General features: G+C 39.2%; 1 protein-coding gene across 1 annotated transcript in view; it reads left to right on the forward strand.

Moving 5' to 3' along the window:
* Positions 1–1,357: 1,357 nt before the first annotated feature.
* The window catches only part of ACBD3 (acyl-CoA binding domain containing 3), a 35,043-nt gene continuing 10,521 nt past the window's right edge, over positions 1,358–25,879 (forward strand). Inside the window, exons 1-5 of the mRNA XM_060091354.1 lie at positions 1,358–1,713; positions 17,991–18,132; positions 18,778–18,918; positions 21,758–21,916; positions 23,659–23,833. Of these exons, the coding sequence (XP_059947337.1) occupies positions 1,428–1,713; positions 17,991–18,132; positions 18,778–18,918; positions 21,758–21,916; positions 23,659–23,833 (903 nt within the window). The 5' untranslated portion in view covers positions 1,358–1,427. The remainder of the gene's footprint in view (positions 1,714–17,990; positions 18,133–18,777; positions 18,919–21,757; positions 21,917–23,658; positions 23,834–25,879) is intronic.

Below are 25,879 nucleotides of genomic sequence, written 5' to 3' on the forward strand. Positions count from 1 at the left end.
CTTATTTTTGTTTGTATGGAATCGAATGGAATATATTAGAATTCTTGCATTTGTGGGACACAAACTTGCAGTTGTACTGTAGTGAGTCTTTATGTAAAGTCACATGTTTTGTTCATCTTAACGGAGGAGATTCTGTCTTAACATAGCAGATAAATCTTGTCCTGAAAATCGCTGGAGATCCAGTAAAAACCAGGCAAAAAATTGCCATTGAAGCAGCCAGACAGTCCTGAAATATTATAGCTCATAAGTGAGAGAAAATTGACACGTCTTCCCAAATTTGACAATAACCCTAAAAAAATACACAGTAATTCAGTAATAAGTTGTGAAGCTAAAATTTATAAGCAATTAATAATAAAAAAAGAAAGGATCACCATGCTAAAGACTGATTTTTCTATTTTCCTTATAGAAAACATTACAAAGTAATTATCACAGGAAAAGCTGATCAAAAGTATACAGCCAAAAAGTGTGGGGAAAATTATCATAAATGTTGCCCATAAAGTCTAGGAACACAGATAAATATACATAATGTTGTCAAGAGCTTTTTCAATCTTTAAAAAATAAATAAAATAATTATGTTCTGGATTTCTGGACGCCCTGTAGAAGTGTGTCAGGCAGTTAATAAAAATTTTATGGTTATCTGTGTGATGTTTGTGAGTTTTGTTAACTTTTCAAAATGTCACTTGTGAGTTCTTTCTCATTCTAAATATATATTCACTTTCCTACCTCTCTGATCGTAATTTTTGTGTTTTTTACTTAATGAGGGCCCCACAAATAGTAGGAGCTTCAGTTCCCGAAAAAACCAGGCTGTGCCCTTCCACGACAGTCTCAGAAGCCACGGAATTTCTCTGCAGCCTCAGTTTCTTCTTTAAAAAAAAAAAAAAAAAAAAAAAAAGGCATTTGCTCGGCATTTCCTTAGAATTGCCAGAGTTCTGCCAACCATACAACTCTCTACAAATGCGGAGGGTCTGACCGGAGGGGTAGGGCGCTCACCAGCAGTCACCCTCCCGTCACAGACCTTACTCGGGGTCCCTCTGACCCCGTCACCCTCCCGTCACAGACCTTACTTGGGGTCCCTCTGACCCCGCCCGACCCTCCCCTGCCGGACACCGCGAGCCGCAGGAAAGAACGGCGGGGCGGGGGCCGCTGGGCCGTAGTACCCTCCCTCCGGGAGGAAACAGGACCGGAGGGGGACCGGGTGAAGGTGGGCGCGGGGCGCTCGGGACCCGCGGGGCTAGGGGTCGGGGCGAGTGGTGGCAGAGGGGGACCGACCGACCGATGGGGGATGGGGGGGCGGGGCACCATGCCCGGGAGCGCTAGATTCTACTCAGCGGCGGAAGTTCCGGTGTCGGTAGGCGGAGGTCAGAGGTCAGCAGGAAGTCGATACGTGGCCGCCGCCTGTCCCCGCCGAGGAGGCGCAGCAGGCGGAGATGGCGGCGGTGCTGAACGCAGAGCGACTCGAGGTGTCCGTCGACGGGCTCACGCTAAGCCCGGACCCCGAGGAGCGGCCCGGCGCGGAGGGCGCCCCGCTGCTGCCGCCGCCGCTGCCGCCGCCCTCGCCTCCCGGGTCCGGCCGGGGCCCGGGCGCCGCAGGGGAACAGCCGGAGCCCGGGGAGGCGGCGGCTGGGGGCGCGGCGGAGGAGGCGCGGCGGCTGGAGCAGCGCTGGGGCTTCGGCCTGGAGGAGCTGTATGGCCTGGCGCTGCGCTTCTTCAAAGGTGAGCCGAGCAGGCCCCACCCCCGCCGCCTCTGCCCGGCCCCGGGGAGACTGGACCCGTCTCGTCCTCACCCACCCGTGCGGGACCGCGGTGACCGGAGCTGGGCTCTGTCCTTGGGGTTACCCGAAGTTTGTCACTACCCGCTTGGCCACTAGGTCCCACCCGTAGGGGCCTGGAACCTTGGTTTAGCAGTCCGGGTCCCGCCTCCCTGAGGTTACCGGGGCATCTTACCTGATTTAGCTTCTCGGTTTTCCAGGAGACTGGGTGGAAGAATGAGACCTCTCTCTCTTTCCCAGAGGTTCCCGTTCTGGGTTTTTTTTTTTTTTAACTGTCGCATTCCTTTTCCTGTTTCTTATGGCTTGGCACGTCAGAACCACCGATTTTTGCCCTTTTCCACAGTGGAAGAAATCTTCCCATGGGTTTCATACATATATTTTCCATTCATTCTGGAGAGCCTAGGACTTGATCATCTGGCAGTATTGAGGTGGCAGAGAGAAAGAAGTAAAGTATTAATCCCCCTTGGCTTGTCAAACTCTGAAGAGGAGGGATGCTCACTGTGTAACTAGTAACTTCTAGATGGTTAAAATTTTACCTTATAAGCAATGTCCAAGAGTGAATTCTCAGATTAAGGCCTAAAAGTACTCTCTGTACTTCTCACAGAATTAATTGTAATACATCTTGTCCTAGAGCTAGATTGTGGTGTGTGGGTTTTTTAAATTGGTTGATTCACGTAGTCAGATGGTGGTGGTACCAGTCACATGACCTTGTCAGTGGGAAAAACTGATGAGAAGAGATGCCTAATAGATCTTGTGGGGTAGTTGAGCAAGGAGAAACATCGGCAAATGAAACTTTAGACGTGGTTGCTAGTTTCCGTATACATTCCAGAACAGCGTATTTATGACACTTTTCCCAGAGGGAGTACCTTTTGGAGTACATATTTTACTAGCTGAAGTTGAGTCGTTGAAAGTAGTGATACATTTGAAAGTTATTTGTTTTCTCTGAAAATGACTCTGTGCAAACTAATGAAAGTCTTTTATAAATTTTCCAGAATATTTGGTCATTCCCCTTCATTGCATTTTTTATTGAAAAGTTTACCCTTGAAATATTCATCGTCATTGCACGGTGAGTTCAGCTCTCCGTGCCAGCTTGGGGAATTGGTAATGGCTAATGGGTTTTGGATCACTTGACCCTTAGGTCACTGGCTTGAATTTAGAGTTTCCTGAGGTGATGATATACTACCACTTATGTAAAAATCTGGTGGTTTCTGTACAATTCATATAACTACATTTTACTTAAAATTTTTATTCTTGGAACTTACTTTTCCGGTGTACAATAAGATTAAAGTATATTATAGCAGAATAACGTGTAAGAATAGAAAAGAATGAACTTCTAACTTTCGCCATATACTAACAAAAAATAAATGGATAATTTTATCTTCTGAGCCTGTCTTATTTGAAAATGGTAGTAATGTCTTCTTTGAAAGATTAAAACACTCTTAATGTGCAGTAAATTTAGCATTGCTTGGGAGTCAGGAAGCTCTGGATTCTTTTTTGGGGGGCTGTGCCGCGCAGCCTGCGTGATCCCAGTTCCCCGACCAGGGATTGAACCCGGGCCACGGCAGTGAAAGCGCCAGGTCCTAACCACTGGACCTCCAGGGAATCCCTCTGGATTCTATTTACCATGTACTCCTAGACAATTAACTTTTCCAGACTCAGTTTGTTTATATAGAGAGATATAATATGGCTGGATTAAATGAAATTTGACATCTCAGATTTAAGGTTTAGTGCTCTAAACCTAACATTTTAACATGTTTGTTGAGTGGCAGGACTCCTAGGGGAACCTGTCATTTGGGACCTAGTTATCAGTCACCTTAAAGAAAAAAGCTACATTGATACTTATGATTTACTCAGTTCCTAAGTTAAGCTCTCAAAGCAATATCCAAGTACTTAAAAGGAGAAATAACAGTCTAGCAATCAAAAGCTCCCTTTCTGCATGGATCATTACATGTTAGCAATGAAGAAGCTATTAGTATATGAGGTTCCTGAGTTGGGGTGGGGGGGAAGGATCTAAAGACAGAAGAATTATGGAAGGTAGGGTGAGTCAAGTGTTGGCTGCCTTTGTTTTAATGTGTGAATTTTTCCAGCATAATACTTGGCATTTTTATCAGTCTTGCAAGGACTTTAATAAATCACTGTTTTGTGGTTTTGTATCTCACATGAATTAGAAATAACATTACACTTTATCTTTTGCTGTGGAATAAATACGAATCTTGAAAGCATGGCTATCTTTTTCCATTGAAAATAACTTGGATTGGGAATTAGGAACCCTGTTTCTCATTCTGTCCCTGTCACAGTGATCACAGGCCAGTGACTGAACCCATTGTGTCAATTACCTAACCTTCTTAGTTTTTGAAGGTAAAAGTAAAATAAAAAAATAGATGAAAATACTGGAAAATGTAAGTTAGCATTCTACCATCTAAGCTCCAGACATTGTTGAATCCTTATTATGGGTCAAGTTTTATATAAGGTTACCACTGTAAATGAATAGTATATTCCCTTTTGCTATTATGGAACTTAGAATCCAAAAGAGGAGTTAAAGACCCGGTGGCAACTGCAATACAATGTGGAGGATCCAGAGAGCAAATGCCATTCCAGAGAAGGGGGAAGGCCAGGAGCCATGAAAGGGCAAGGCATGTGTGTCGGGGAAATGGCAAATAGGAAGTAGGTACTGTAGTTTGATGGAGAGAGCTGGGAAGGTAAGTTGGTGTCAGATCCGTGGAAGGACTGGAATGCTATTGTAAATAGCCTTTTTGACAGCAGACAGTGAGGAACCATTGAAGGTTTTTAAAAGGAGGAGCAAAGTTGCCCAGTTCTACTTTAGGAAGATTAAGCTGGTTTTCTTATCTCTTTGAGTTAAGGAATGAATCAGCTGGCTTTATTGTAGCCTTTATACTTCTTGGATAGAGTTAACCTGGGGAGTTGTGTTTTGGTTTTTAGAGTTCTTGGGGGGTGAGTTTTTCCTTCTCTAATACTTTGTTGCCTCACTCCATTAAGCTGGTAGATGGTTGCATTAATTTAAAATTCCAGAGTGATAATTGCCACCAGTTATTGAGCAGATGGTCACTAAATATCAGGTACTATTTTGAGAGCTGTATATATACTGTTTTGTCTAATCCTCTACAAGCCCTTCAGTGGGGGTGTTATCCTGGTTTCTTAGTTGAGAAACTTGCCCTATAGGCCGGTGAGTTATCAGTAGTAAGAGGCAGAGCGGGTCCTGGGTCTGTCTGATTCCAAAGGCAGTTCTTCCCGCTCTAGGAGATGAAAAGCAAATAGGAGCCTTGCTTTTTGATGGTGTTCCTAGGAAGATATTCAAAACTACCTACCTTGTTGCCTTATCACATTTTAGAACTTCTTTAATATATTTGCTTGAAAATATTAAGAGCTAATGGGAAGAGATTGTTTTTCTGCTCATGGTCACTTGATCGAGAATCTCTTCAGAAGTCTGGAAAGGTAAAGTGTGGGAGAATCATCTGCTCTAAGTTCCCACATAACATTGTTACCCGGTTTCCAATTTTGGTGGTTATGAAAAAATCCCCTCCAAAGGACTGAAGTAAATGTGCCCATCAAAAATATTGATAAATGCTAAGTCTCGTTGCTACTAATACATTATTAGACCTTTTGAGAGGCCTGCATTTAGCCAACATAATGATTGTGTTTTACTCTTGGTAAATTGAAAATGGATGTGTGATTCATTAGCAGTTGAAAAATGGTAATATTCTAATTGTCTTTCCTTCACTGTAATACTTTTCCTCACATGCTATTTGGTTTGGGGTACAGCTTAAATAAGAAAGAAAAGATAAATGCTTCTTTCCCATTATTAGGTTTCAAAATAATGAGTTGTTTCCCTTAGCAGCCTCAAAAGGTGACAGTTTTCAAAATGTTATATACTCATGCATGTAAACCTTTTTTTTTTTTTTTTTTTTTTACTTAGGCTCTTATTATTGATGCTCAAATTGTACAATCTTTAGCAAGTGGTGGCCTCTTAAGATTGGCTCCTAAGTTCCTTTGACATGACTAAGTAGTCTTTTATAGCTTCCTTGGTATCTGGTATGATGAGATGTTCCAGATTCATCTTATACATTTCCTGCCTCCATAGGAATCAGCCATTTCTCCAAAGAGACATGGTTCCTGTAGTGGGAAGTGGCATTTGAAGAGCCGTAATCTGGGTGTTAGCAGTGGACGCTCATTGCTACTGGATTGGTCGTTATTTCAGTAGACAGATCTAGGGTGTGTGTGTGTGAGGGGAGTGATAAGTTTTTGAGGCTGCGATATGTGAAAGGAAGCTGTAGTTGAATTTGGAGGAACTTAAGTCTAGGACTCGGTGTCTCTGTGGAATTGTTAATGCATTTCCACTAGCGTTGCTGTCGATGACACTGTGTTGCATTGCTGATAGCAGAGAAGCAATCATATGGACACACTGAATAGTTCCATTTCCTTCTGTCCTCTTGAAACATATGCATCTCCAAGAACTTTTATAAATGGCTCCATTAATGTTTTAAAATACCGTACAACTGTAATTTATTCTTTGGTAACATAATAATTAGTGTGTGCCTCCTGGACTTAAGTGGACTAGCTTCAGATAATTTCAAGTTTAATTGTTACTATTGAATATCTATTAAATGTTGAGCTTATTTTTCCCTTCTTTCTTTATTTTCTTTATCTTTAGGTATACATGTATAGCGTAGGAGGATGTAATAGACCTAAGAGACACTTATAAGAAAGAAAATGATAGCCGCCAAGAATAGTAATGCCTTTTAAACATCTGCTTTTTTTATTTGCTATTTCATATTAGATTTGAGCTGAACTGAAATTTTCCTTTGATACTGGATTCAAGGATATGTTTATATATGTGTTTGTATATGTGTATTTTTTGTATATATTTTGTATATGCGTATATTTTAGTGTAACTGATTTTAACATTTGCCTGAGGCCTCTCTTATTTACTGCACATGCAGAAAAGTACACAAATCATAAATGACGCTTGATGAATTTTTACAAAGTGAGTACACTTTGGTAACCAACAACCAGAAGGAGGTAATGTTTACTTTTATCAGTTAGCTAAAACGAGAGCTACTCTGGCTCAGTATTTAAGGAAGTTGAGTTCTGGAGTGAACACTACCTGGGGTACTTTTTCCTAGTTTTGCCACTCAGTTGTTTAAAATCTGCCTTCCTTTACTCAAATTGTTGTAAGAATTATAAGAATTGTGTGTGTATATATATATATATATATATGTATATAAACTCTTAGCACAGTACCTAGCAATTGGTATTCTGTGACTGCTTATGTTGTTGAAGAGGAGAGATTACCAAGAATTTATTAGAGAGTGTGTTGAATTAATGGGGGGGAAGATCAACTTTCATTAAGCACTTTGTACATGCTGGACAGTTTCCAGAGTTTCATACTCATTAACTCAGAAATACTGCATTTATTATACTTTCTTATAAGTAGTATAAGAATGTATCAGTCAGTTTTTTTTCTCAATTGAACATGGACAAGATGTGGTTTTAATATTAATATTTCTAAAAGATGGATTTTATTCAAAGTGTATTCTCTGCCAGGCAACAGTGATAGGGCCATGAAAGAAAACAGATTTGAGCTTAGGCTGCTTTGGGGGAAATTCTGTATCTGGCATGAGAGAAGGGGGAGGTGGTCCTGCTATCTTCCACACAGTTCAGACAATCCCTGGATACTGCTTTCAGTTTGAGGCATCATTCTTTAGGGTTGAAGACAAAATGGAGCTCATTCAGAAGAGAGCAACTTGTATAGTGTGGGAATTCGAATCCCTGCCATCATTATCATAATAGCTGCTGTTTAGTGAGTGTCTGCTCTACTCAGGCACTGTATCAAGACTTTGGAACACATTATTTCTAACCCTCACAAGAAATGTGAGAAGTTATTATCTCCATTTTATTGATGGCAAAACTGAGGCTAAGAAAGGTTATCTGTGTCTGTGTTATATACTTAGTAAATAGCAGAGCTGGGTCTTTAGGAGGTATGTATGAGTGAATAAGCTGGGAATATTTAGCCTAAAGAATAGAGAACTCAGGGCAAATATGATGTACAGTATTTTGTGGCTTTTTTTGAGGTCTGATCTGTTAGATGTGTTTTATTTAATGCCGAGGACTAGAAATAGACCCTGTGGATAAAATTGAGACAGATCTACTCAGAATAAAGAGCTAAAATAAAAGTCACAGCTATCCAAACATGGAATAGGCTGTTTGAGACAATGAATTCCCATCACCAGGAAGAGTTCAAGCATACGTTAGCAGTAACTAGGTGGGTATGCTTTGATTTCTTTATCTTAATCTTTTATGTATCTACTTCAGGTTTTTTCTTCGTTGTTACTGTGAGGCTTATATAATATAGTTAAACTATAAAATACTATACTGTAGTATAAAAATATAGGTTAAGCTGATAACTTCCATAGCATACAGTAACTCTATTCTTTCACTTCTCCCTCCCTCACATTTTAGATTATTGATGTTACAATATACATCTTTTTATATAGTGTGTCCAGTAACAAATTATTGTAGAGCAAGTGGTTATGTAGAGAGGATTTGAACTTTGGTTGTGCATTTCAGTCGTCTATCTTTAATATCCTTTCCAACCCATAGATTTTATTGGCTTTCATTTAATCAAATAAAGGCTAGAAGGAACATTGAAATAATTTGCTACCTTCCTCTATCTTAACCTCCAGAGAGAAGAGAAAAATATTTCTCAGTAAACTTACTCTGACAGTTGACATGTGAGACTAATAACCTTTTGTTTAATTAATTTCAGATGGAAGGGTAATCTTTCAGAGCTTTGGGCTTGGTAACTGTGATTATAATGCTATTATCAAATTATTTATGCTGTCTTACTAGAACTGTAAAGTTAGATACTTATGAATTTAATAGAAATGTAATCTAGAAGCCATTTCTCTCTTTATTGAGAAAATGTGTTACCACAAATTTAGTGACTTAAAGCAACACATACTGTTTTATAGTTCTGGAGGTTAGAAGCTCAAAATGGGTCTCACGGGGTTAGAATCCAGGTGTCAGCAGAGCTCTGTTCCTTCTGGAGGCTCTAGGGGAGAATCTGTTGCCTTTTCCAGCTTCGGGAGGCCAGCTGCATGCTTTGGCTTGTGGCCCCTTCCTCCATCTTCAAATCTAGCAGCATAACGTCTTCAAATCTCCGTCTGACTCTTCTTGCTCTCCCTCCATTTATAAGGACTCTTGTGATTACTTTGGGCCCACGTGGGTAGTCCAGGATAAGGTCAGCTGCAATCTTAATTCCCCTTTTTCATGTAACCTGACATATTGACTGGGATGTAGATTCTGAGGATTAGATGTGGATATCTTTGGGGGGGGGGGTGGTATTACTATACCTACCACATGTTATAATGTCTTAAGAGCTGGTTACTGAAATTGAGCATATGAGTTTACTCCTTTTACCTTTTTATCAAAGTGAAAACCAAGGCAATTTAAAAGGTCAAGTTGTACTATAAAATTTATAAGGAAAAATAGCTAACCCCATCTCTCTTTTTTCCCATCTCCAAGACCTTCTCCCCCAAGGCAACCACTTTCCATTATTTTAACTATTTCTTCTGGTATTTGTCTCCATTTTCCTGCTTCTTTTAATTAATTGATTTATTATTATTATTATTATTTAAATATTTATTTATTTGGCAGCACCAGGTCTTAGTTGTGGCACGAGGGATCTAGTTCCCTGACCAGGGATCAAACCCAGGCTCCCTGCATTGGGAATGTGGAGTCTGGACCACTAGGGATGTCCCTGCTTCTTTAATTTAAAAAAAAAAAGAAAAGAAAAAGAAAAAAGTAACTTATACATGTATGCCTCTCTCTTCCTCCTTCTCAAACTCTTAATTTTATAATATCACATTTGTGATTAAATCAGTGTCAGTTGTTTCTGTTTGTTTTATTCATACCTGAGACAGATCATGCACTTTGATTATATTTTGGTTGCTATGCAAGCTCTTTGTCTTTTGTGTAGTTAGAGGTAATTATCATTTTTTTCTCTGTCCTCAGGTAAACTCTTTTTTTTAAGAGACATCTCTCCTAGATATCCTTAAATTTTTGATTCAGTCTCAGCTTTCTACCTTCTGAGTCTCTGCCCACTGTCATCCTGAAAATTACCTTCACCTCTCTGTGGTGTTGGAATTCCTTCTCCTGGAATTCCGTATTTTCTTTTAGACTTTGTTTTTTCCTGTTGGAAATTTCTTTCAGCCTTTTTTTTTTCCCCATGTTGGGAGCTTTCTCAAATGTCCGGTGATCCTTGGGTATTCATTCTTGTTAAAGGGTGAGGCACTGGAGAGCCAATTGTAACCTCGAGTACAAGCTTTTATTGTAGGTAATGAGGCAGAAGTTTCATTGGGGAACCCTCGACATCAGTATCTTTCACACTAGTATGTGTAGGTCTTTTATTTTGGGCCAGTTTTTCATGAAAATATTCCTGTCTCCTGCCTGGAGTGTATGAACCTAGTTGGCCAGCATTTAGGCACTAGGCAGGAGAAGGGAGGGTGGGTGGAAGTTGTTTACCATTTACTAGCGTAACTTTCATTTCGTTTCTCTTTAGTCCTGCAGTTCACTCTCAGGCTGGTGTTCTCCTACCTGGAGTATCTGTGATTCATGTTCTCTAGGATACACATCCAGACCTCTCTGCTAAGTAGGGGCAAGGTAGCCATCTGCCTGCTTGGGGTTGCCAAACAAAATGGGAGGTAGGGGTACCTGCTTTTTAGATAGTTTTTATTTATATACATATATATATGTGTGTGTTTATTTATTTGTTTGTTTGTTTTACTTCTTGGCCACGCCCCAAGGCATGTGGGATCTTAGTTCCCCAACCAGGAACGAATCCGAGCCCCCTGCATTAGAAGCATGGAGTCTTAGCCACTGGACTGCCAGGGAGGTCCCTAGATAGTTTTTAAACCAAAACCCCTATTTTTATCTAGACTTCAGCTTTTAAAGAACCTGGTACCTTCAATTCCTGAGCCTTTCCAGGGTTCTCTGAATTGGCTTCCTTTTTCCTTTTAGTGGGGTTTCACTGAGGATCAGGTGTAATTGTGTGTGTTCAATTCACCATGTTTAACGGGAAGTTGAATTTTATGTTTTCAATCCTTTTAATTATATTCGAATTTTTAAAATATTTATAAATCATTTGGCTTTTGCATTTATTTCTTCCTTTAGTCCAGGGTCTGTAAACATTTTCAGTAAAGGGGCAGATAGTAAATATTTTAGGCATTAAAGACCGTATATGGTCTGTGTTCATATTCTTTGTTTTTTGTTCATCTATTTCTGCTTGTTGTTGTTTGACAATTCTTAAAAAAGATAAAAACCATTCTTAGCTCACAGGCCTTAAAAAACAACTGTGGGCAGAGTTGGTCTAGTTTGCCAATCCCTGCTTTAGTCTGTCTCCTTTAGGTAAAATAGATTTTTAACCTGACTTTTGGTCTTCAATTTTATAGAAAATAAACTTTTTAATATAATTGTTACTGGACAGATGCCAACAAGTGATCCCTTTTAGTCCATTTGATTGAAAACGACTAGCTTTGTCCTCACGCTTCTCCAGGTAGTAGAGGTGGTCATTTCCTGCTTTTCACTGCTGTGTTTTCACACACTTGAATAGCTCTGCCCCTTCTTTCCAGCATAATTTACGTTTGTCTTTGAGGTTGCCATGGAAAGCGCTTTTCCAAATTGATTGAATTTAATGACTTTGTACTGATTAACTCTGTAAGTGCAGGGACCGAGGTTGATGCCTCTCTTCCTTACCGGCAGGACTGAAAGAGCTTTCCTTTGGGTATATGGTCTTGGCTAAAGATCTTTGAGTTTCAGCAAGGCTTTTCTGTCTATTGCAGTTATGGTAGTTATAACTTCTTTCCTGCTAACTATGTTTAATGCCCTTGGAACCAGAAATAATTTTAGGAGAGGGAATTCCCTGGCTGTTCAGTGGTTGGGACTTGGTGCTTTCACTGCCAGGGCCTGGGTTCGATCCCCGGTCAAGGAACTAAGATCCCACAAGTCGTGGAACAAGGCCAAGTTTAAAAACAATAATAATAATAAATAAAATATATTTTTTAAAAAAGAAATAATTTAGGAGAAAATTATAATCTTCTAACGCAGAAAAACTAAACAAAACACACCTTCATGGTGTGTGAACTAGAGCCATCTGAAGAGTAGGAGAGAAGTAACTTTTTTGGTGATACTATAATAGTCTGCCTAATGATACTGATCGTGAAGGGTTTTCATTTTCTGCTTTCGTTGAAGTTTAGAGTGTCAACATGATGTGGGCTGTCCTGTACTAAAGGTGGTTGGGATTCTTAGTATATCCTTCTGGGTTTTGTATATTCCTCAGGAGAGAATAATTGATCTGTTAATCTCATCCCAAAGGCTTAAAGATAAGTTGCCTTGACTTTTTAAAAACGTTTGTTAAAAAAGAAAAAAGCATATGTGTATTTGATATAAAAGTACATATGCACATTGGAAATCTGAGGAAATAAAAAATGAATAAAGAAAAAATCTGTAATCCAATCTTTCAGAAATAATTATTAGTATTAACATTTTGGTGTGTTTCCTTTTCTTTGGTTTGTGTGTGTGTGTGTGTGTGTGTGTGTGTTTAAGACAGATTTAGTTCCCAGCTAGAATAATGATGAATAATTTGAAGATTCAGTAATACGTATTAAAGGAAGGATTATAGAGCAAGTCTTAAAACTAGCAAATACATAAAAGATTCTATGGAAAGGCCAGTAAAATTCACAAGATTGGATGTACTGTTGTGCTCATTTTCACAGAACTTGACTTGTACAGTCAGTTTCTTCTTTAGAGAGATTTGTTGGGTGTGGTTTTGGTGTGGTGAGTGCCTGTTAACAAAGCGTGTGCTTAGTGCTGGCGTTCATGGTGGTGAACAAATTTATGTGAGTGCTTGACAGAAACTTATACTTAAAAACATACTCCCCTTTTGAAAAATTAATTCCGTCAGGCATAAAAGGGCAGATGTTAAAATGACATCCAAAAATCCTAAAACCCCCCTCCCTCTGTTGATGAGTCACCTTTTAGGGTCAAGGTTAGACTAACACCTTGCTGAATAACGGGTAGTTTCCTTGTTGACTCACCCTCTCCCATGGTCCCCGATTCTAGTTTGAAATAAAGGAGCAAATTTATCACCTCATAAGAAATGGACCCTCCCTCCATTAGAATAACTTTATAGTAGTCATATTTTTAAAATATTTTTTTCATACCCGTTAGCTTCAGAACATCTTCCTAAAGCAAATAAGAATTCTTGTGTGTGTATGTTTGAAAACTGCTGTATTACATGACTACTCAGAAAAGTGTTTGGTCTTCTAGTGAATAAAGTTTCCATCTGATTTTATCTTTATTTGGGTCAAAGTAACCACTTTCATAGAATTTAGACTTTTTTTTTTTTCTTTTTTTTTTTTTGCGGTACATGGGCATCTCACTGTTGTGGCCTCTCCCGTTGTGGAGCACAGGCTCTGGACGTGCAGGCTCAGCGTCCATGGCTCACGGGCCCAGCCGCTCCGCGGCACGTGGGATCCTTACGGACCGGGGCATAAACGCGTGTCCCCTGCATCAGCAGGCAGACTCTCTACCACTGCGCCACCAGGGAAGCCCTAGACTTTTTTTTTTTTTTTTTTAAGGAAAAAACAAAACAAAATCTCAGGGATCCTGATTGAACAAAACAAGGAAGTTATATTCTGCTATGCACTCTACCTCCACTGTTTCCCAGGCTCACTACACCTTTTTTTTTCTTGAATGACCAGCAGCACATTTTTCTTTTATAAGGCTCAAGATAAAATGAATAGTTAGGTTGGTGCCTTTTTGGTTTTAAAAAACAAAACCTTTCTACATAATAATCTTTCAGTTAATAGGCTAAGATCAAGATTGGAGCTGTTTTTCAGATCATCACTTTTGGGGGAAGTAAGAAGAAAGTTGTCTGTGCTAAGTTTCTCTGAGAAACTTAGCATAAGAAATTAGCATAAGAAAACTTTTGGTGATTAATATGTACAAAATTAAGGTAGATGGTAAAGGAAGCTTATGGGCATCTTTAAAATTGGAGAAAGGCTTTTTGGTAAAAAGTTGCCACTATTGTTTCACATTTTTTAGCACCCTAACATCTTAGAATAAAGAGTTCTGGTAAGCTAATTTTGTAAGAAAAATCTTAACTGTAATTTTTAAAAAGAAAAATCTGTATGTGTAATCACCTATTTTTACATAGTTATAAACCTAGTATTTAATTTTTTATTCTAATTATTTAAATTAATACATCATAAATATATTCTCTGAAATGCTGTATAGCCCTTATATTGTTATTTTAATAGCTGTATAATCTATTCAGTGGATTACTATAAGCATTGCGTTATTGTTGAATAAATAGATTTTAAATTTTAAATAATGCAGCAGTGAACAGGTATAACACCGTGTTTCTTGCTAAGATAATTGTTCAAGGCTGTATTTAGAAAAGATTCATTGGGAAGTGAATGAAATAAGGAGCACCTCTTTTAGGCTTGTTGGGTTTTATTTTTTATTTATTTTTTTAAATTAACTTATTTATTTATTCATTCATTCTTTATTTATTTATTCATTCATTCATTCATTCATTCATTTATGGCTGCAATGGGTCTTCATTGCCGCACACAGGCTTTCTCTAGTTGTGTCTAGCAGGGGCTACTCTTTGTTGCAGTGCAAGGGCTTCTCATTGCTGTGGCTTCTCTTGTTGTGGAGCACGGGCTCTAGGCACGTGAGCTTCAGTAGTTGTGGCACACGGGCTTAGTAGTTGTGGCTCACGAGCTCTAGAGCACAGGCTCAGTAGTTGTGGCACACGGGCTTAGTTGCTCTGCAGCATGTGGGATCTTCCTGGACCAGGGCTCGAATCTGTCTCCCCTTCATTGGCAGGCGGCTTCTTATCCACTGCGCCACCAGGGAAGTCCCTAGGCTTGTTGGTTTTTACATGAAAAATAATGTAAAGATGTATTTTGGTTTTGTAAGCTCTCATCTGTTTTGCTTTATTTTGATTAAATAATATGTTGGAATTAAACGTAACTACTGGCCCAACCCTGAAGAGTTGTAACAAGTCATATTACCTCTCTGACATAATTTATTTTTTCCTTAACTCTAAAATAATCATTCCTTTATCTCAATATAATTTTTAATAATTTGTTTGCAGTATATATATACATCTGAAATATGCACCTAAACACAATTATATACTGTATTGCCAAGCTATACATTTTTAACTGAGCTCAGTAGTTTGTAAACTCCAGGAGGGCAATGAATCCTCATGTCTAGCACAATGATTTGCGTACAAGGGCTCAATAAATATTTATTAAGTTGAATGAATGAATGTAAAAAAGGGCTTATAATTTCCATCATTGATTGAAATAGACTTCTAAGAGTTAGATTTTAAAATGAGGATTGCCTTTTAGTTGGTAAATATAGACCTATGGATAATCCTGTTCTAAAAGCTTTAGAGGAAGTTCCTACTCTTCGTGCTAATTGTTTAGTGATAGTGTTTGCTCAGTAGCAAAGACAGATGGAAGGTCCACAGGTTTCTGAGTTGTTTTGATTTTTATTACATAAGTTAAGGTCAGAGTCACAGTTTTGTCTTTTTTCCAAATATTACACGAGTTTGTTCTTGTTGAAAAAAATGCAGATAGAAGTGCGTATGTATAATTCTCTTCAGTTCTCACCCACAGTTTTGGCAATCACTTCCCCAGAGGCAGTACCTCTTAACAGTTTAGTTTGTTCTTCCACATATTTTCCTTTGAAAGATTAAAATGTTTCTAGTTTTGGGACTTACCTGGCGGTCCAGGGGTTAACACTCCACACTCCCAGTGCAGAGGACACAGGTTCGATCCCTGGTCCGGGAGCTGAGATCTCATATGCCGCACAGTGTGGCCTAAAGAAAAAAAAAAAGAACTATAAAATGTTTCCAGTTTTCAATTTTCTGATCGCCACTCCTGATCTTAGCCCCCTCCCACTTTCTCATTCTTATCTTTTTAGTGTGACTCCTTCTAGATATTTTTCTTTGCATTTACATTCATATAAATGTACCTATAGATTATATGTTGACATGATGTATTTCATCAGTTCTAAGACTTACTATTATGTAATTTAAGAAAGAAAAACTGCCAATTATAACTGTAAAATACAATAGATTATAAAAGCGAATCTGATTTTAGAGATGTTAAAGTGCGGGTGCAGAAGTACTTAGAATTGAGGATATATATTTTGTGCTATGATTGTACGTAGTTTTCTGCAGCTTGTTTTTTTCATTTAACAGTGTTCCCTTTATGTGCTTCATTTATACCACAGGCTGAATATGACACATTATTTAGCTGTTCCCTTACTGATGAACTTTTAATTTGGTTACAGTAACAAGAAAAGAGTGCTGCAAGAATATCCCTATATCTACCTCCTTCTGTGTATTTGGGAGTGCTTATCAAGGGTAGATGATGAGAATTGGAATTATTGGACCATAGGGCATCTACATTTATAAATTTGGAATATATTGCCAAATTTCCTTCCAAGATAACTGTAACAGTTTATACTTTCAACATTAGTGTATGAGAATGGGTACCTGTTTGTCCTGTTCTTACCATCTCTTGATGTTACTTAACTTTTTTTAACCTATCTGATGGCAGAGAGCGTCTTAGTATCTAATGGTTTCACTTTCCATTTCCTTGACTAGTGAAATTGAGTATCTTGGCATGCTTATTGGCAACTTCTGGTGTTTTCTTCTCCTCTGAGTTTCCTGTTTATATCCTCTAAACCATATTCTTCTCTCATCATCAGTGATTTTCTTTTGGTGACCTCTGTGTACATGGATAAAATCTGTAGGCAATATATACTACTTTCTACCTCCTTTTTTGTTTGTTTTGAAATTTGGTAATCTCTTATTATCATTAGAATCAACCAGTAATTAATCCTACCATTTATCAAAGAAGTAGAACTATTCTATAAGGACTTCCCATTTACCCAGTTTCATACTACTTTGGAATGTTGTTGGTGGTAGTTAAGTCTCTACAGGTCAAATTGGCTTCTCTCGTAGTTGCACATTGGAAATCTGCCAGAGCCAGCCATAATACGAAGGAAGTAAAAGGATCTAACAGTTATTACCATTAATACTATCCTGTTACCTCTGAAGTATCAGGACTTTTCACTTTATTAGTAAACAGACTAAGAGGTTAAATGGTCCTACAGCTAGGAATTGTCTGAGATGAGATCTAAACCTAGGCTGTCTGATTCCAAATCCCTTTCTACCACATCATAGTGCCTCAGTGGGATGGATACTTTTTTTTTCTTTTTTTTTTTTTGTGGTACGTGGGCCTCTCACTGTGTGGCCTCTCCCGTTGCGGAGCACAGGCTCCGGACACGCAGGCTCAGCGGCCATGGCTCACGGGCCTAGCCACTCCACGGCATGTGGGATCTTCCCGGACCGGGGCACGAACCCGTGTCCCCTACATCGGCAGGCGGACTCTCAACCACTGCGCCACCAGGGAAGCCCCGAATGGATACTTTTTGAATATACCCTTTCAAAGTATATGTAATTCTCATGTTAAAAGTGCTTGATATAAAATTATTTTTTTAACTACTTTAAGAAATGATTGCTTAACATTTTTTTTCCTTTTTTTTTTTGTGGTATGCGGGCCTCTCACTGCTGTGGCCTCTCCCGTTGCGGGGCACAGGCTCCGGATGCGCAGGCTCAGCGGCCATGGCTCACGGGCCCAGCCGCTCCGCGGCATGTGGGATCTTCCCGGACCGGGGCACGAACCCGGGTCCCCTGCATCGGCAGGCGGACTTTCAACCACTGCGCCACCAGGGAAGCCCACATTTTTAACATTTGTAAAATATGTCAAGTGGTACACTAATATGTGTGTCCTTACTGTAGCTTGACAGATTGCTTTTTCTTTAGTAGCGGCTTTTTTTAAAAAATTTAACTGTAGTTGATTTACTCTTTGTAGTAGTTTTAACATAAATATCAGTACTTAAGCTTTATTTTTAAAAAGTTAATTCAGCATAAAGTGTTTCTATCTTGGCTTTGACTATTAAAATTTAGTACTTGAAATTAAAGTCTCCCTATAGTGGTGTTTATATATATCACAGGCAATTTGTGATATACCTTACAGCAAAATTTCAACATATGATGCTGAAAATTATGTATTTTGCCAGTGCTAATTGTTTTCTTTGTATTTATTTTTCTTAAAGAAAAAGATGGCAAAGCATTTCATCCAACTTATGAAGAAAAACTGAAGCTTGTGGCACTGCCTAAGCAGGTTCTTATGGGTCCATATAATCCAGACACTTGTCCTGAGGTTGGATTCTTTGATGTGTTGGGCAATGACAGGAGGTAACGGTATTTTATTGTATAATGAATTTAATGAGAGTAATGTTGAAAAGGGTACAAAGTAAATTGATTAAGATGTGAATAGCTGGCTCATTAGCTTTAGAATAAGAACTAAACAAACATTTTTGCTTGCAGCTTTTGGAGTCTTCAGATGTTTATCTGTTTTTGGCTCGGAGATGTTTATGGCTAAATATTGTGGAAGAAGTTTACTCATCTGTTTATGAACATACGACAAGTACAGCTTCATTTGATTCTTCCTAAATAATATTTAAAAAGCCATTTACAGTATAGTAATTGATTCCCTTATTGGGACATACAGAGTTGTGACAAGAAAGAATATATTAATTATTTTATTCAGTTAAGGCTAACCTATGATATAAGAAAAATAAACCTTTGATACCTTTTACTGGTATGGAAACTATCAGCAGTGCAGTTAAACTGTGGTTTACGACAGTAAGTTTGGTTTGTATGTGGCATATCTAATTTAGTAAATCAGTACATGCTTGTTGAAGTTTTGAACCTTTTGTTTATAGTAGAATCATTCTTCATTTTATTTATAATTGAGACTTGTTCATATTTAGGTTTAAATTAAATCAAATTCTCATTCTATTAAGAAGAGGAAGTAACTTTTCTTGTTATTCTTTACAGGAGAGAATGGGCAGCCCTGGGAAACATGTCCAAAGAGGATGCCATGGTAGAGTTTGTCAAGCTCCTGAATAGGTGTTGCCATCTCTTTTCAACGTATGTTGCATCCCACAAGATAGAGAAGGAAGAGCAAGAAAAAAAAAGGTGAAGTTTGAGGGCACAGAATACTTTACCCTTGAGCAGCCTACTGCATAGTATACTGATGCTTTTGCTTTATGGAATGTCTGTTTTAAATCAGGTGTCTTACTTCCATTGGATCCCCACTTCTTATGGCAATTGCTCCAACTTTCCGATGGGAGCAGGTGTTTTTCTTATGAGTTTTGAGGGGAGAGGGTTTACTCCTTCCGTCGGGCTATACCTTTACAAGTAACCACCCATCCATCATGGCAGCATCCCTTTTGTGTTACTGCACTAGGTTTCTGCGCAAGCACAGTAAGCTCAGCCACCCCCCTCCTCCTCACCCTCTGGCCTGATATCCCCTTTGCCGCTGCCCCCCTTGGGTTTCTAGAATATTCATACTCCATAGCATGGTTCTCAGCTGTGCTACACGGTAGACCTTATATAGGCGTTTCACATGGGCTGTGGCTTCCAGGTGGTTGATTATTTCCTGAGGTTGCATGGGGAGCTGTTGAATGTGCTGTTTCTATGTTTATGGGATTCTCTGTCATGGTTGTGAACTCAACAGAATTACAGTGAGCCCTTTATTTATTTATTTATTTTAATATTTGTTTATTTGGTTGCACCAGGTCTTAGTTGCAGCAGGTGGGCTCCTTAGGTGTGGCATGCAAACTCTTGGTTGCAGCATGCATGTGGGATCTAGTTCCTTGACCAGGGATCAAACCCGGGCCCCCTGCGTTGGGAGCATGGAGTCTCAGCCACTGTGTCACCAGGGAAGTCCCCCAGCACTTTATTTATCTAGAGGTTATATTTTCAAGAACTTCGACAGTCCAAAATTTCTAGGTAATGAAAATAATTCTGTAACACCAATTTTCCCTCAGATTATATTATACTTACTTTAGAAACAGTTGGTTCTCTGGTTTCCCACCTTAACCTGGAATGGAAATAACATTAGAAGAGAAAATAGCCTAACAGTGAGGGAGGAGACAGAAACCATGAAAAATAGATGCAAGAATAATAAAAGTGTGGCAGTCAGGGCTAATGTGAAAGTAAACTCTCCATCACTGTATTACGACATGTACAATTTTTATGCTTGCAGTTATAACTCCTGAGTTACTAAGAGACAGAGTATTGGGTATAATTTATTTCTCTTTAAGAGAATAGAAAATATCTTAATACATTTCCAGAAGATACTTATCCAAAGGAAGATAGTTTTTAGCCAGAGAAAAAGTTTTGATTCTTATGAGAATGGAATGAGGTTCCTTTACTGGAATTGATGTATGTGCTGCAGTCCATTGTGTAGTGATATTGGATCATTGAGGTGTAGCTGTGTCTTTGGAAGTAGTATATATTGCTTTTTAAGGTCTTTTTTAAAAAAAATTATTTATTTATTTATTTGGCTGCTCCGGGTCTTAGTTGCAGCATGCGGGCTCTTTTAGTTGCGGCATGCAAGGTCTAGTTCCCTGCAGGGATTGAACCCGGGCCCCCTGCATTGGCAGCACAGAGTCTTAACCACTGCACTGCCAGTGAAGTCCCTTAAGTTCTTTTTTAATGATAAATTGAATATTTAAGTTACTGCTCAACATGTAAAACTATATTTTTCCTTTTAAAAATATACCTTTGTCATGAGATGAGGTCCATGTAGAATTCTTTTAAAGCGTTTAAGACTAGACTTCCTCTATCCTGAAGCTTAAGCTCTGGTTTATGGAACATCTTGCCCTGTGTACTATCTGTGACATATAAAAAGTAGGTCATGTTATTGCTGTAGTTTGAGACTTGATTGTGGCTCTGGTGTGTTAATCACTTATAGAAGTTTGGGGAGAAAAGTGGGGTAACCCAGACACTTCTCATGGAGGGCCATGAAATGGGGTCTTCTCTGAGACCCCTCAGAAGTCTTCTCTTTCATCCCATCTTCAACCTCCCTGCACTCCTCACAACTCTCAGCCCATATGGCATCCATTCCTAGTGCAACAGAGTCTTCTCTCCCTCGGGAGAGGGGCTGTGGTGGTGAGCAAGAGCTGGGTAAGGGCTGCACCTAGATCCCCAACTGTTCTTTTCTTTTTTTTAATTAAAAGCTTTAATTTTTTTTTAATTTCAGAAATTATACACGAATATAAGCAATATAAATGATTTTCCATTTATGGCAGTATATGAAGCACAAACTGAAAACCTTCCTTCCCACCTTACTTTTAGTCTCACTCTTCTCTCCGTAGATAATAGCGGACAGATTTCAGGTATATCTTTCCAGGCCTTCTTCTATTTATTTACCTGCTTTTTCCATTAAACATACATATTAAATGTCTTTACATATTGTGCCATGTAGTCCTATTCTTTTTTTATGGCTACATGGCATTTCAGGGTGGATTATTCATTTTTCTACACATGTATCGCGTGCTTATTCTTTCCCACACTGTGGTAAGCCCTGAGGATATAGCAGTGTGAGGTGGGCAGTCTCTGCCCTTATGGAGCATGTACTTTAATGAGTAAGGCAGATGTATTGCTAACTTTATCACACAAATTTAATTTCAACCACAGCAGGTAGTATGAAGGAAAAGCTTGTGGTTGCTGTGAGCATATCTTAGAAGGGAGGTTTCAGGGTGTCGTAATGTTTTAAGTGGTACCTTAACTGATGGACTCCTTTTCCTGTTGCTGTGCAGCAGTCATTGTTTTTGCTGTGATCTGTATATTTTGAGATTGACTCCATATGATAAATTTCTCCTCATGAAGTATATGTATTTCAAATTGTGATAAAATTATCACGATTCTCTAAAAAGCTTGTGTCAGTCTTCACTGGGAAGTAGTCTTAAATTATTTTTAAACGGGATTCTTTGTTTAGGGTTCATTCTCCCTGTCCTTTACCTTGTAGGAAGGAGGAGGAAGAGCGAAGGCGGCGTGAAGAGGAAGAAAGAGAACGTCTGCAAAAGGAGGAAGAGAAACGTAGGCAAGAAGAGGAAGAAAGGCTTAGACGGGAGGAAGAAGAGAGGAGGCGGATAGAAGAAGAGAGGCTTCGGCTGGAGCAGCAGAAGTACGCGTATTGTGTGGCTTGTGTTTCACGACGAGCAGTGGATTGCCACACTGTTGTGCCTGACCGTTTACCATTGTGTGCCTTGGAATAGTTCTCTGATTTGTTTGACTGGGAAGGCGACCAGCATTAGCTCCTTGCCATTTGTACCAATGATGTGTTACCAAGGAAGGCCTCATCTTAAGCATCATTTGGTTGCGAATGAAGAATGTATTAGAAGGATTTGGGATTTGCTCCCAGAACCCAGGCACTAGAATAGGAACTGAGGTTGCTTGCTTGCTCTCTGTCTTTGGGTCCACACAATCTCTTGTCTTTGCTTCTCTCAGCTATGTCTCTGTTTCATTCTTCCTGTTCTCTGCAAATTGTCACTCTGCTTTGGCATATGCAAGGCTATCCTAGCCAAGATTTATGTGGTCTTTGTTTTCATGCATCTGACAGAGACTGGCTGGCCTATGAGAGACCCAGTTACAAATTCCCAGGCCAAAGGATCTAGTTGGTTCAGCCTGTGTCGGGTGTCTGTTCCTAGTCTCCTAGTACAGAACTTGGGAGCTGAAGCCGTTTCTTATTCAGTAAGGGCTGTGAGAGCAGCTGTCTCAGAAGGGACTGGTTCTTCCAGAGGGAGCTGTGGGAATAAGGAGGAAGGGATTAACGCCCATAAAACACTGTGGGAAGAAGGCCTAGGGTTCTAGAGGTGGCATGGCATGTAGATTAAACCAGAGGACACGCGGGTCCATTGTTTTCTCCCCATTATTTCTGAGTAGTTTCTCAGAAAAGCTTCAAAGTGACCCAGGGCCTCAGTCTACCTTGGAGAGAGACTATGACTGCTACTCTTTTTGAGGGGAGAGGGGTGCCCTAGATGGACCCAGTGTCATGTTCTATTCAGGAGTTTGAGATTCTGCTTTGTTATTATCTGTTAACAGATGGCTTTGAGGTGTTTATGTTTGGTCACATGACTGAGTTAAGCATGTGGTTCCTCTGGAAAAAAAAAAAAGAAGAGTAATAGTTTACAGAAATCAGTATCTCTAAACCAAGTGTGCCCAGATATTATCTTCAGTATCCCTCTTTAAGGCAGGCTTTACATTAAATGCCAAGGGCACTCAGATTTTCACTGGCTTTCTTTATACTTACCAGAGCCATCTGTAACATCTTTTAGCTCTTCTGCCTTTTCATGTATTTAGGTAGAGAAACCATGGCCAACAGTTAAATATCTCATCTCTGCCATAGATGACAACCCATCCTCTTACAACACCATGTTTAAAGAGTATAGGCTGGAGCCAGACTGCCTAGACTTGAATCCTGGCTCTGGCATCTACTAGCAGTGTAATCTCGGGCAAGTTACTGAACTCCTCCATTTCCTGCTTTGTGAAACCCTACCTCAGAGGGTGGTTGTGAGAACTAAGTGGGTTAGTACATGGAAGTGCTCTGAACACTGCATGGCACATAGTAAGGGCACAATAAATGTTAGCAGTTATGATGGTGATGATAATGATGCTGATGATGATATGCTTATTACTCTCCCTCTTCATCCCAAATTTTCCTTGAAAAACCTATGTGAAAAATTAGGGGCCAAGTTTATTTTCTTATTTTTTTTCTGGACCTAGGACACATGTTGATTGGTATACATTAGTACCTTAGTCATTTTTAAGAGTCATGCATTATAAAAATCAATAACAAGGACATTTTATTTTGTCATGAACAATCAATCTCCTGTAGTCAGACTAGTGTATATTTTTTAATGTTTTTAGGCAGCAGATAATGGCAGCTTTAAACTCGCAGACTGCCGTGCAGTTCCAGCAGTATGCAGCCCAACAGTATCCAGGGAACTACGAACAGCAGCAAATTCTCATCCGCCAGTTGCAGGAGCAACACTATCAGCAATATATGCAGCAGTTGTATCAAGTCCAGCTTGCACAGCAACAGGTACGATAGATAACCCCCGAATTCAGCCATAGAGAGGGTTTTTAGTTTCATTGGAACGCAAGTTCTTTTTTAACAGTTGCTGATGAATTTTGCATTAGTTAGCCTCTCAGGTATAACGTAACTTTTAGATGACCTTTATTAAGGGAGATTTTAACATTGCACTGGCAATTATGAAAGGAAGCATATGATATCGAAGCAACAAATGATGTGGCCACTATTATATTGTCATAACTCTATTTGGGATTTGTATGGACCTAGTGTTATTCCAGTGAGTTTGACGTAGATTCTAATAGTGATCCTGGAACCATGAGGACTTGGGTGATTAGTGCCCCCACAGGCTGTGGTTCCACATAGGAATATGTGGTTTAGGGGAAGGACATGCGACTGGAGGTCACACACTACTTGGATTCTGTCCTGGCTTCGCCATTATCTTGTTTGATCTCAGGCAAGTTGCCTATTGCTCTGATTTTTCCGCCTTTTCTCCCAGTCAGTAAGAATGGGCTATAAAATCCTGGTACTTGTTAACCTCATAGGACTATCAGAGGAATAAAATGAGAAAATAGTTACTCTGTGAAAGTATTTGGTACATAGGGAAGATAACTGATTTTACATTCATTTTTTTACATCTTGCAGAGGCATAAAATGCCTCCTTAAAAGTTAACCTAGCTAAGTTTACGTATTTAATTAATTTTCACTTATAAAGTAGTTACTACCTGTCCAAATACCTGAGTGAAGTAAAGTGTTGCAGGGAATTGCCTGGCGGTCCAGTGGTTAGGACTCGGCACTTTCACTGCCAGGGGCCCAGGTTCAATCTCTGGTCGGGGAACAGAGATCCCGCAAGCCACAGGGCATGGCCAAAATAAACAAAAAAAAAAACACAAACTATGTTTCTCTGTAAATTTAATAAAATATTTGTTTTTAAAAAAAGGAAGAGAAGTGTTACATTATAGTTGCTCCATATTTCTTGTTAGGTGAAGTAATCTTTGTTGTTTTGCCAAGCTCTTTAAATTCCTTGAAAATTAATATCCTCACCTAAAATACGTTTTCCCCTGAGTCTTTAGCACTTAGTGAGCAGCTAAAAGGCACTGCAGGTTTTGTATAATCCATGAGAAGAGGAAAAGGATGTCAAACTAGAGTTACAAGATAATAAGTGGTATTTTGGAGGGATTTCTTTTCTGTCCTCTAAAGCCTGTTTCTACTTTAGCATATCACTCCCTGTTTCCTGCTTCTTTGATGGGCATTGAGATAATTTTTTAATAGGCTAGCTCATTACACACTGTCCTGCTTATAGGTTGCTATCACTTAGTCATAACAAAGTCAGGCATATAGGGGAAAACCAAAAACCTTTGAAACAGAATTGGAAAGCCATATTTTAGATTGCAGTGAACAAACTCAAGTTTATCAAATTGATTGGTTGTCTCTGGAAAGAGAGAAGGAGAGGGACTGGGGAAGGAGCAAAGGGAACTTCAGTCCCATAAAGTATTAATTTTTATATAAATACTGAGCAAAATAACAAAATGGGAACACTTGTTAATTTGGGGGTGTGGTTACATGGGTGTTCGTTACATTGTTCCTGTGCCTTTCTGTTCTTTTAAAAACTTCCTGGAATCTAGGAATAAACCTACCTAAGGAGACAAAAGACCTGTATGCAGAAAATTATAAGACACTGATGAAAGAAATTAAAGATGATACAAATAGATGGAGAGATACACCATGCTCCTGGATTGGAAGAATCAATATTGTGAAAATGACTCTACTACCCAAAGCAATCTACAGATTCAATGCAATCCCTATCAAACTACCACTGGCATTTTTCACAGAACTAGAACAAAAAATTTCAAAATTTGTTTGGAAAAACAAAAGACCCCGAATAGCCAAAGCAATCTTGAGAACGAAAAACGGAGCTGGAGGAATCAGGCTCCCTGACTTCAGACTATACTACAAAGCTACAGTAATCAAGACAGTGTGGTACTGGCATAAAAACAGAAAGATAGATCAATGGAACAGGATAGAAAGCCCAGAGATAAACCCACGCACATATGGTCA

This window comes from Mesoplodon densirostris, chromosome 2 (assembly GCF_025265405.1).
Source record: "Mesoplodon densirostris isolate mMesDen1 chromosome 2, mMesDen1 primary haplotype, whole genome shotgun sequence".
NCBI lineage: Eukaryota > Metazoa > Chordata > Mammalia > Artiodactyla > Ziphiidae > Mesoplodon > Mesoplodon densirostris.